At 38.5% G+C, this 11,662-nt stretch overlaps 1 protein-coding gene across 2 annotated transcripts; it reads left to right on the forward strand.

Moving 5' to 3' along the window:
* Positions 1-1,797: 1,797 nt before the first annotated feature.
* ttc22 (tetratricopeptide repeat domain 22) lies at positions 1,798-11,662 on the forward strand. Of its 2 annotated transcripts, none has more exons than XM_077534777.1 (8): positions 1,798-2,209; positions 7,015-7,315; positions 7,391-7,446; positions 7,509-7,624; positions 8,176-8,294; positions 8,399-8,560; positions 10,610-10,762; positions 10,831-11,662. In XM_077534777.1, the coding sequence occupies exons 1-8, from the start codon at positions 1,947-1,949 to the stop codon at positions 11,365-11,367; spliced, it is 1,707 nt and encodes a 568-aa protein (XP_077390903.1). In that variant the 5' UTR covers positions 1,798-1,946; the 3' UTR covers positions 11,368-11,662. The 2 variants fall into 2 exon arrangements, with proteins under 2 accessions (XP_077390903.1, XP_077390904.1); XM_077534778.1 differs by lacking the exon at positions 1,798-2,209 and adding an exon at positions 5,364-5,735.

Here is an 11,662-nt window from a genome sequence, read left to right on the forward strand (position 1 = left end):
GTTAGAGGAAGTTGGGGTTGACATCCATCACTAACAAAAGAACATTTGGTGTAAACACAATAGAAACACAGCTGAGTCCGTTATAAAGTTGACCCACCATGAGGTTCCGACTTGTAAATCCTGTGACGTCAGTGAATACTATCGACCACAATGCATTGCGAGTATGAAAAAAACAAACAAAAAAAACGCAAACGCAAGCGCAAGAATAAAAGTGATACATTAACTTGATACTACGGAAATAATTAATTTGTTTTAATTGAAAACATGTATAACAATGAACATAAAGTACAGTTTTAAAACATTTTTATCAAAATAAATAGTCGGAGATTTGTTCAATGTTGTGTCATGACAAGTAGGCTACAATGCGACAAGGAGCAAGTAGTGAGCTGGCTGTCCGAATCACCAAACAGAATGAGGGCACTCTATATTAGGCAACTATTGTGCGTGGCTGATCGGTCATGGATGGCGCAACGGGACACCAAAAAAAACGGGAGAAAGCGTATTTTCCGCACTATAAGGCGCACCGCATTATAATGCGCATCTTCAATGAATGACATATTTTAAAACTTTTTCCATATATAAGGTAGAGGCTGGGGTTACGTTATACATCCATTAGATGGTGCTGCGCTAAAGGGAATGCCAACAAAACAGTCAGATATGTCAGTCAAACTTTATTAATAGTTTACAAACCAGATTTCTGACAACTCTATTTACTCTCAAAATGATTAAACAGCTGTTTTATTATTTTCTCTGAGGTAAAGTATTAGTATTAGCTAGCGATCCAAGATGGCGGGATCCTCTGCGCATGCACGTCACCGATCGTGCAGGGTCACGATAGCATCTTGACAGCGAGACCTGTTGCGGCTCATAATTGATCCATATATCAGGCGCACTGGATTATAAGGCGCATGGTCAGTTTTTGAAAAAAATTTAAGGCTTTTAGGTGCGTCTTATAGTGCGGAAAATACGGTAACTTTTATTAAAAAGAAACAAACAAACAAAAACAAAAAAAAAACACTGGGCTCGGCGCCATTGAGTGTTAAAATAGCCGTAGGCTTCCACGACATCAAAAACATTCACTGCCAAAAAATCTAAAAAGGGCTCCATATCCATATAAAAACAAAGAAGTGCCACACCGTGCTTAAAAAAAAAAAAAAAGTACACTCGCCCAGTATTAAATATCTAACTATTTTAAAAGTGTAGATTTAATTCCCTAGTGTAGAGTTATATATATATAAAAAGTATTCAACTCAAATCTGTGGGAGTCAATTTACCACTGGACTTTTTGCTGCATAATAGTGGACACATTTAGCAGCAGATGTCAAGTGCAGACAACTGCATTACTTAGTCACTAAATTGTCTGTTTGTATTATTATTGTTATTTATTCATTTATTTATTTATTTTTTTGTTGCCATTTCATGTACAGTAATTTGACTTAGTCATGCATGTAAACATGTTGCATACGCCCTGCATGCTTGGTTTACATTCTAGCAATAAGTCACTCATAGATTCAAACAAGTTTTCACCTGTATAATCAACATCCATGTCAGAATAAACCTAAAGGATAGTCAATTCAGATGGTATTCCTTATAAATAAAAAATCACACAGAAAGAATTGTGTGCATTTATTGCAAGTGTGAATGAATGAATTAATGGGACGTAATTCCTGAAAACGAATTTGTGTTAGCTAAACACAGCTTTCCTTTTCGGGCTGTATTTGCCTTCCTGGTCACTCCCAAGTCCAACCTGTTCAACCTGTCTGCAGCAGGTGAGTGCTGCCATTGAGTCATGTCAAAGCGGCAAACTTGTGTGGGCTGAACAGGATTAGCTCCATTATGTTTGCACTCTTCAGTGCCAACGCGTGAAGTATTTTAATCTTATGTCTTACTGTGTCCTGCCTTATTTTGTAACATAGTCTAGGTAGGAGGATAGGAGGAGGAGGGCCATGGAAGCGGATAAAACGAAGGACATTGAGTCCCTGATGGAGGACATGGATTACATTCCTGGTCACTTCCACTTGGACCTTAACCTCAACTGTGATCCCGCCGGACCTTTGAAACTGAGACACAGAGACACTTACCTGAAACAGGAGAGTCTCAGGAAGGAGCTGGAGGCTGAAGCGGGATATTTACAGTACGCTGTTCGCAACCTTCTCGGCCTGCTGGCTTTTCATCTGGACCACCTTCAAACTGCAGAGGAAATATTCAGGTGATTGCTAATAACCTCTGATTTTTGATGGGTCACATCTATGAAGTACTGCCATTGGAACATCCATACCATTATGCTAAAAGTGTCTATTCTTCTTCTTCGTCTTCTTCTTCTCATTATTATTATTTATTTATTTATTTATTTTTTCAAGACATGTGATCTTGTTCATCCAAATTTGGAATATGATTTATTTTAAGGAATGCATAGCTGAAGGTGTTTTTCCCCAAAAGTCTGTCAAACAAGAACATGCTTCTTTAAATTGCACGTATCATAAGCTTTGTTTGGTAATTTAAACTTCAGTAACAAAATAGAGACGACACACGCCTCACTATCAGGCAGACATGATTACAGGTTTTCCCCAGCTGATTAGTGACAAAAGGTTGTGATTTTCAGCTTGCCTCATCAGGGGGCCTCATTGTGTGTTACTTGCATGATTTGTTTGGCAAAGTTTTAATGGTGAGGAATCAAACCCACACTATTTGCCCAAAAGGTTGGTTTAGTGCAGTGCTTCTCAAATAGTGGGGCGAGGCTCCATCAAGGGGACCCAAGGGAACATGCTTTTTTATTTATTTATTTTTTTTTTTTTTTACTGTCCTAGAATAAAGTGCAATTGCACCTCCACTACATTAGGGAGCAGTGGCGCTCTCATTATTGGCAGTGTGCGCAGGGAGCATTCGCCCGGTGGTGTAGAGGTTTTGTTTGCACTGAGCATGCGCGCTTTGCACACAGCAAAAAAAAATTCAGCACAAATTATTTTATATTTTTGTTTTGCAGGTTAAAGGTTTTTTTTTTTTTTTTTTTTTTTTTTATTGTGCTCCTGAATTAATGTTGGTGATCAGTTTGAATGCATTATTATTTATTGATTTTATGTAATTTTATTTTTCCGCATCATATGGTTTGACATGGTCAGTCAAAAAATGTTTATAGTTTAATTAAGGATTTAATTTTATTTTTGAATTTCAGATGCACTTTAAATCTTTTATGTTACAGTTAATAAAGCTATTCTTTGTAAGCTGGTCCATATTTCTTTCTTTTTTTATTCTCTTATACGTTAATACGGATACAGTGTTGTGCAGAGTTGTGCTTATAACAATTTCAAAGACAAAATGACAAATGATACTATTTATAGTCGTGGGGGGGGGGGTTGAAATGTTTTCTTCTTACTAGGGGGGGCATGACAGAAAATAATTGAGAAGCACTGGTTTAGTGACATAAATTGAAAGTATTTGTTGTTTTATCTCCCCTGCGATTGGCTGGCAACTAGTCCAGGGTGTACCCCGCCTACTGCCCAGAGCCAGCTGAGATAGGCGCCAGCACCCCCCGCGACCCTTGTGAGGAATAAGCGGTCAAGAAAATGGATGGATGTTGTTTTATCCAAGTGCTGCAGATCAGTGTCTCCTCGACCAGTCTGGAAACAAAATCCAGAGTCTGGCCAGTCCAAGACCAAGACTTGTGGGAGTCGAGTCTGAGACATGACCAAGCAAGACCTTCAAAATGTGGTCTTGATATTGGTCTCAACACTAGTCCAGGGTGTCGTCTGTTTATTACCCAAAGTCAGCACTCATGCATGTCTAGGTAAAATACTGGTACAGTATGTCATTATTTAAATACTGGTATAATGAAGATGATACCAGGTGGAAAACATTATTTTTTTTGGGGGGGGGGTTACCTGTATTGTAATGTTGTAATGCACTACAATATGGAATTTGTGTCTCTAAAGTAGGAGTTGGTAAAGTATGGTGCATGATATGACCTCTGTTTATTTATCTGGCCCACCAAGCATTTACTTTATCAAGGGTCTTTTATGTATTAGGCATATACAATTGGTGAGTTAACAGGTATTATTATAAAACAAATATTAAAATTCATTACTCATATTTTAATTTATTTGTTTGTATTCATTTATCGCACTAAATAATTGGTCCAATGATTGATTGTAAATAATAGAAATAGAGTAAAACAAATTTATATACATTTACAATAGTTAATTTTATTAACTATTTATTAATTAATTATAGTGAAAGTATTTTGCATCATTCAGTAAATTTCCTGTATAATGAATGCCTTTTAACTGTTATGTATGTAAAGCTAATTTTTTATATAATTTGATCAATAATGATAAAGCCACACACTTAAAAAAAAAAAAAAAAAAAAAAAAAAACATGAACAAAAAAAAATTACCAAGGCTGCCTTGGTTTCACATATAGGAGTAAAAATGTTCCATGCAAAAACAGCCCTGTTTTAATTTTGGAAAGTTATTGATTGTTTAAAAATTTCTGCATTAATAATAAAGACAAGCTTTAGATTCATATAATAGTGGTGGTCCACTGAAATACATTTCCTGCATAACGGTCAAGATAAAAGGTAGACATAAAGAGCTTTATAAAATCCTGTGAGTTAACCAATTTACATCATGTCCTTCAAACTCTGTAGATCCAGGTGCAAATATGATCCAAACTACTCATTAAAAACATTACACTCTTGTCTTCATCCATTGGGAACAACGGTAAAGACATGCAATTGTTCTGACATGTGCCCAATTTCAGAAATATAAATACATCACCAACAAATAATCACAGGCCCCTCTGGTCTATTGCAACAATGTACCGGTAATGAGGCTCCCACCACTAACATTATAGCTGCAAACGTGTTATGTACATACAGTCAGTGTTGCCGGTAACGCGTTAGACCAAGTTGCTTTCTAAAGTAACTAATAGTCTAACGCGTTACTTTATTCTACAAAGTAGTCTGATTAAAGTTACTGTCCAGAGAATCAATGCGTTACTCCACATTTTCATGAAGAAGGCAAACTATCTCACTGTTGTAACAGTCACAAACAACTACTGCTAACTACGAAGATGAGGCAGAAGTCATTGATCACCACACTGAATTCAGCCATGGTCTGGTCATGAATGGTTTGCACATTCAAAACAAAAGTGATGATACTTTTACTACTAGTTTTATTAACCAACAGGCACACAACACAACAAAAAAAGTGTGCATTATGGACCATAAAAGTGGTAAAAAAAAATAATTTATTTCCATCCTCAACTGGTCAGTGAAGCATTATGGGATGAGGTCGTCTCCGCCCTCTCGCCAGGGGGAGTGACGTCAGACAAGTTACGTTTTCAGTAGGGGTGGAACAAAAAAACGATTCAACCGAACCATCGTTCGTCAAGGGGAGCTAAACGACCGTATCGGTTGCGAGTGAGGCTTTATGGTTTTCATAACAATAGCAAGAGTTCTGCGCCGTGCTCTACTTGTTTTGTTTACATTTCAGTAGCATCACCATTCAAGCTACTTCCGTGTTTCCGTGCTCGCGACACGGCGCGCGCGCGCGCGCGCAACGAGTGACAACATACAAATGGAGACAGTTAGCAGAAGCCGGTGCCGTACATCTCGGTATTTCCCATGGCTATCGAGTCCTCTCGGTGCACTTGTATGTCCCGGGCCGGCGTTGGTACTGCGCGCGAGCCAAAAAGAATAACTCCCGTGACGATCCAATGCATGGATTCAAACGACACAGGTATGTCCCACAGCCAACACACCAGCTAAGCTAAAAGGACACTGCAAGTATCTCATTTCTCAGTTTGTGGCTCCCTGTCAATGTCTACAACTAGCATGAGCAGCAGATAGGAGAACTGAGACGTGCCCGCGATTACGACAGCCCAAAAAACAAAATATAAACAGTAGTGATTCTGTGGTCATCATCGTGTCTCAGATTAAAAAAACAAAAAAAGATGTCATACATTAACCAAAAATGAAAGTGATGACAAAAGAAAAAAAAATTGTTAAATACAAAAATTGTTGATTAAAAAGGGAAATGAACTTTTGGAAATATTTTTGCATATATTAAGTGGTTAAAATGTGTTTGATAGATTTATTGTTCCATAAGGTGGCTTCATATTTCTTTTGGCTGGACGGTAGGTTTATTTCATGTCTTAAATTTATGTTTCTGAAATACTTCACAATGTGCAAATATTCTGTTTAATTGTGTTGGTGTCTGTCTAAAGGTTAAATATTTATATTTAACATTAAATTATCAACCTTTTGTTTTCCTGATCCTTATTTTGAAGAGAAAAAACAAACAAACCAAAAAACAATTATAACTGTCAATAACTACTAATAAATATTTAAACTGATACATGTGTACACACTGGAATAGCGGAACAAACAAACAATAGAGGAATTTAGGGGATTTTCATTTTCAACCTGGATAGATTTTTATTTTTTGTTTTATAAAAAGTATTTACGTTACAAGAAGTCAAGAGAGACTGCCTATTTTGTTTTTCATAAAAAAAAAACTTTATTTTCATGTTAAAAATGCACTTTCAATAAAGTATTTGGAACTCCGTTTCTACTGCATTATTTTTATGTTGAGATGGTGTTATCGGCAGCTGCTGAAAGTAACTAAAAAAGTAACTTTTAATCTAACTTAGTTACTTTTAAAATCAAGTAATCAGTAACGCAATTTAGTTACTTTTAAAACCAAGTAATCAGTAAAGTAACTAAGTTACTTTTTCAAGGTAACTGTGGCAACACTGCATACAGTATACTTTGTGTCATGTAATTTTATGTCTGATTTTTCTTAAAAGTTAAATTGAAAGTAGGCATTTTAAAATTATCATCCCTTGCAATCCATGCTATAAATGTATAATATTAAAGCTCATGCTTCTGTCACCATTTAAAATGACAACAATATGACCATATTCAGGAACCAATGGCGTATCCATGTACCAAATATGACATTTGATCATTTCTAAAATTCAATTTGGCACTCTTCTTTAAATATCTCGGTCTTGCAGAGGCATCTGTAAAGAAGACCCAGGCAACCTCAACGCTTGGGCCAACCTGGGCTACGTGTACGACAAGCTGGGAAGAGAGCTGGATGCCGGGGAATGTGTGGAGAAAGTGTCCCAGCTGATGTGCTTAGACGCTGGGGAGCCTATCAAAGAAGGCACCAGGCAAATGGCGGCCCGCTGCCTGGCAGAGCAGGCCTTTGTTTACCCGTATGATGTGGAGCTGGAGAGAGAGGACGACTTGAGGGAGAAACTGACCGCAGCCTTGATGCTCTTCAACAGAGCTCTGGACTACGGCGGTCAATTGGTGAGCTGAAAACGGATTTTTTTTTTTAGACAATTCATTTTTGAATGCCGAAACTAATTCTACCACTACTTTCAGATACCAGTGGAAGAAAAAAGAAGCTGGTACTTTAAGATGGCAACCATTTATATCAGGTATAAAGTTAACTACTGAAAATGTATTCTGGTACTTGAGTAATCCTGTTTGTTCCCTGTAGACTGGACGATATAGTAAAGACCAAAGAGGACGCTGAAAACGCCAGACTCTCTCAATATAATAAGGGGCTAAAGCTTCTGACAGAAACTCTTGAATCAGAGAAAACACAACAAAAAGGTAAATACAACTTATGATATCATGAGAAATAGAAAGGCTGTATTGAATGTACAAATGTTGATTTTTGAAAACAGCTTATTTAAGGAAGACAACCCCAAAGAATGTTTGGACAATATGCAGCCCCTCTAGTCTAAATATGGCATTTTGGTTAATATTGCGTTAGTGGAATATTAGTTAAGCAGCAAAATCCAGCTCTTCTTATCCATCTCAGGGGGCGGCCATTTTGCCACTTGCTGTCGACTGAAAATGGCATCACAGTTGCTCAGGTCTCAGTTAGCAACCAATCACGGCGCAGCTTCGGGAAACAGGTAAACTGTGATTGGTTGTTGCCTGAGCCACAATGATGTCATCTTGAGTCGACAACAAGTGGTAAAATGGCCGCTCCCTGAGATGGATAAAAATGGCTGGATTTTGTTTCATAACTCATATTCCACAACTGTAATATTAATTAGAATGTAACGTTTAGACTATTGAGGCCACATATAACCTATTACTGTCAAGAAATGTTTAAGGTTGACTTTCACTTTAATATTCCCATTTGTTGTTTCTAGCTCTTTCTTGGTGTTATGTTGGCATCATGTTAGAAAGACAAGATGAATTTACCACAGTGCCCATGTCCATACACGACTGCGGTTACTCCGCCACCGATCCTCTAACCTGCTATGGAAACGTAAGTTATACTCCACTAAGGCCAAAAAAAGCCCCATTAGGATCAACCCGGTCATCTTAAGAGTACAACTTGAAAGAAATACATGTCTAAAATGGGTTTTGCAGGCTATAAAGTTGGCTAATGATGACGCCTTCATCCTTAACCTTCTGGCCAAGCTGTTCTTCCTGCTGGGTAAGCATGAGATGGCCACAGGAATCTGCAACATGGCTCTCAATGTGCTGCCCGATCCGGAGCTCAACTGGCAGGCTTACTGCACCCTTGCCAAGGTACCGCAAAATGCCAAGACCACACTAGCCCAAATGTTTTCCCATGCCCGACGAGATCAGGGATGTCAAACTCATTTGAATTCCGGGGCCATTTTCACTCAAATTTGATCTCAAGTGGGCCTGGCCAATATGTCCATGACCTAAACTATAAATAATTAGATGGCAAAATATTTTCTGTATTTTTTGTATGCAAATAAAGGACATTTTGAAAATATTCCCATTTATTATTATCTTATTGCAGAGTAATCTAATCAGATTTTTTTAAAACTCTTTTACTGCCAAACGTTATCTAAAAAGTCAACCCAAGAGTGCCAGACGATTTCGAGCATTTTCACTCATCTTTTAAGACAAATCTTATGTGCTAAGCCTACATAAACATGGTGGATACCATCTGAAAGATTGGATTCCATTCTATCATTAGAAGAAAAGTTTGATTATACCTTTCGTAATCACTATGTGTAAATTGGTAATTTTTGTGACACCAAGGAAAAATGAAAAAAAAAAAAAGCTTTTTGTGAAAAGATTTTCTGCACAACAGTGACTTTGACATTATGTTTTTTTAGTGACACTCTGTAAATTAGATTTAATGTGACAACCGCTTTGAACATTCACAACATCCTTGAAAAACGTATTTCCTAAGATCCACTATACTTTCATGTCATCTCAATTGCTTTGATACACGGGATCCCATTGAAAAGAGATTACAATGCTGCCTTTTGATGGCCATAGTTAGTGGGTGTGTTGTTTTTTTGTTTTGTTTTTTTTTCAGCTCATTCATGAAACCAGAGCTGCCTAAGACGTTGTGCTGCCCAATAACAAAACTTAAACATAGTTTACGTTAATTAACGTTGATGGCGGTACTTATTGGGATTTCCATTAACGTTAATTAACGTTGACGGCAGAAAAATAGTTAAAGAAGTGCAAAATCTTTGTATCAAATTAAGTGGTTTTTGTGTCCTCCTGTGGACAAAATTATCAACAACAGTTGAAAACAGCAATTGGTTTTGTGTCCTTACGAGCCAGATTGGACCCCTTGGTGGGTCAGTTCTGGCCCCCGGGCCATATGTTTGACATGTTTTGGCCTGTCTGGGCTGATTTATTTGATAATATTAAACAAAATAGTTTTACAGCATATATGGAAAGAGCTTTTGTACTCTTGTACTAATCAGCAAAAACAAAAACACATTTCGCTCTAAGACTTTACAGCTACAATGACATTTTAGTTTATTTAAATTTTAAAAACACATTTGCATGTTCACTTGCTCCTTGCAATTTTGCCTCAAACTCCAATATGAAAATTTGTGAACATCAGATTCCCTCACTCTCCCGTTTCCATGGTAACACAGCGCCTCACTGCCAAATAGATAAGATGGCCAAGAAAAGTCAATGGAACTGCAAAAGCCACAGCAACATTGTTCTGTGGGAAGACAAGCAATACTTTATGAGACAAGAAATTGAAAATACATTTTGGACATCTAAAGACTCACTGGGGGCAACTGGACTCTTCTAGTTCAGGTTACTTGGATCTTTAAAAAGGCAATTCCCACAGTTACAAACCCTCCAACCAGTATCAATGACCAACAAAGGGAGTGAGAATGAGAAGCCTGGTGGGTCGCCTTCAAGCTCAGCTCTCTGAGTGTCTTAGATGGGAAAAAAAACATGAGGAAGGGAGTGGGGGAATCAAGGCTCAAGCTCAAGGGGGGGGGCACAGTATGAACCCGGAAAAACCTCAGCACAAGATTTGCAGGGTTGTAGTAGACGTTTCGCTGGTGGATAACCAGGTAAATTTAGGAAAAAAATTGAGAGACTCCACACTTAAAATTTAGACCAGAAGAAGCCTTCTGGATTAAAAATAAACATTTTCAACATGCCACAAAACTTTAATTGACTCAGTCCAGCCTTTTCAAAATTACAGTCATTGGGATGACTGAGAATGAAAAGGAAGAAGAAAACTTTTTTTTTTTTCACGACAGCACTATTCTCTATTATACAATGTCTTCCATATATAACACTGCATCAAATGATATGAAGCAATTATGATTCATTTAGATCAACACAATGCTTTACGTCAGGGACCTAGAAAAGGCCAAATGTGGGGAAGGCGGCGTCCCGGATAGGCAAATGTTAACCGACGCCCAGAAAAACCTGGATAAAGTCTTGGCTGCGTGTCCTTGTTTGAGGACTCACCTGGAGATGGCCCAGGTAAGCCATAAAGGGAACTTTTTATGGCACCATTTTTGTCTTAATTTAAAAAATATCTCCTCCATTAGGTGTACTACTACATGGGTGTAGATGCACTCCAGGAGAGCCTTCTGGTGGACGAGGGAGCAATAAACGACGCCTTGGTGAGTCTGTCCCAGGCGCGACAGTACGAACTGGGAGACAGCTTGCCTGACCTCCACCTGCTCAAAGGACGCTGCCTCCTGCTCAAGGGAGAGGAGCAAAACGCCGCGGACTGCTTCAAATGCGCTCTGGACTTAGAGCGACCGACGAGTCCCGATACCGCGGCCCTGCGCTGCCTCCTCCAGGCCTTACTGGCTTTGTTCATGCAGGAGGGGCCTGAGCCCAACCAGGTGATCACCCAGATGGAGCAGTGCTTGCAGAGTGCCGAGGCGAAGTACCCCGAGGATGTGGTGAAGGCTGAGCTCAGGTGCCTCTACAGGACAAACACCGCCGAGGTGACGGAGCTGTCGCGAGCTCTCATCAGGACGGGTCGACTGCAGCTGGTCAGAAGGCTACTGCAGACTGTGGCGCCTCAACAAACAGCGAAGAAAAGAGCACTTATGAAATCTTACTCCTTTGCCTGATGCTTACAAATAAGATCCGACCAATGACAAAGGAACTGCATTTCATGTGACATATAATGCAAGGCTGTACTGTAATGAAGTTCTGCTTCAACTAGATATTGTATTTATACTGTGAACTCACTATCACAAATAGTATTTTATTTCATTCATACATTTGCTGTGTAAGTTATCACAGTATAAAATTTTGTGGCTGTTTCAAAGCGGTTTGTTGGCCAAAGATATTCCACTGCCCTCATGATTTTTTTTTTGTTAACCCAGCAGAGCTGAGAGAAAAATGAAAACATATTATCAAAAA

The sequence above is a fragment of the Festucalex cinctus genome, chromosome 10 (assembly GCF_051991245.1).
Source record: "Festucalex cinctus isolate MCC-2025b chromosome 10, RoL_Fcin_1.0, whole genome shotgun sequence".
Classification (NCBI taxonomy): Eukaryota; Metazoa; Chordata; class Actinopteri; order Syngnathiformes; family Syngnathidae; genus Festucalex; species Festucalex cinctus.

Bases quoted from the DNA above. Each gene is read 5' to 3' on its own strand.
- ttc22 (XM_077534777.1), top strand. From the start codon at position 1,947: ATGGAAGCGGATAAAACGAAGGACATTGAGTCCCTGATGGAGGACATG. The intron at 7,447-7,508 runs GTATAAAGTTAA...TGTTCCCTGTAG, and splicing joins ATGGCAACCATTTATATCAG to ACTGGACGATATAGTAAAGA. The intron at 8,295-8,398 runs GTAAGTTATACT...TGGGTTTTGCAG, and splicing joins CTCTAACCTGCTATGGAAAC to GCTATAAAGTTGGCTAATGA.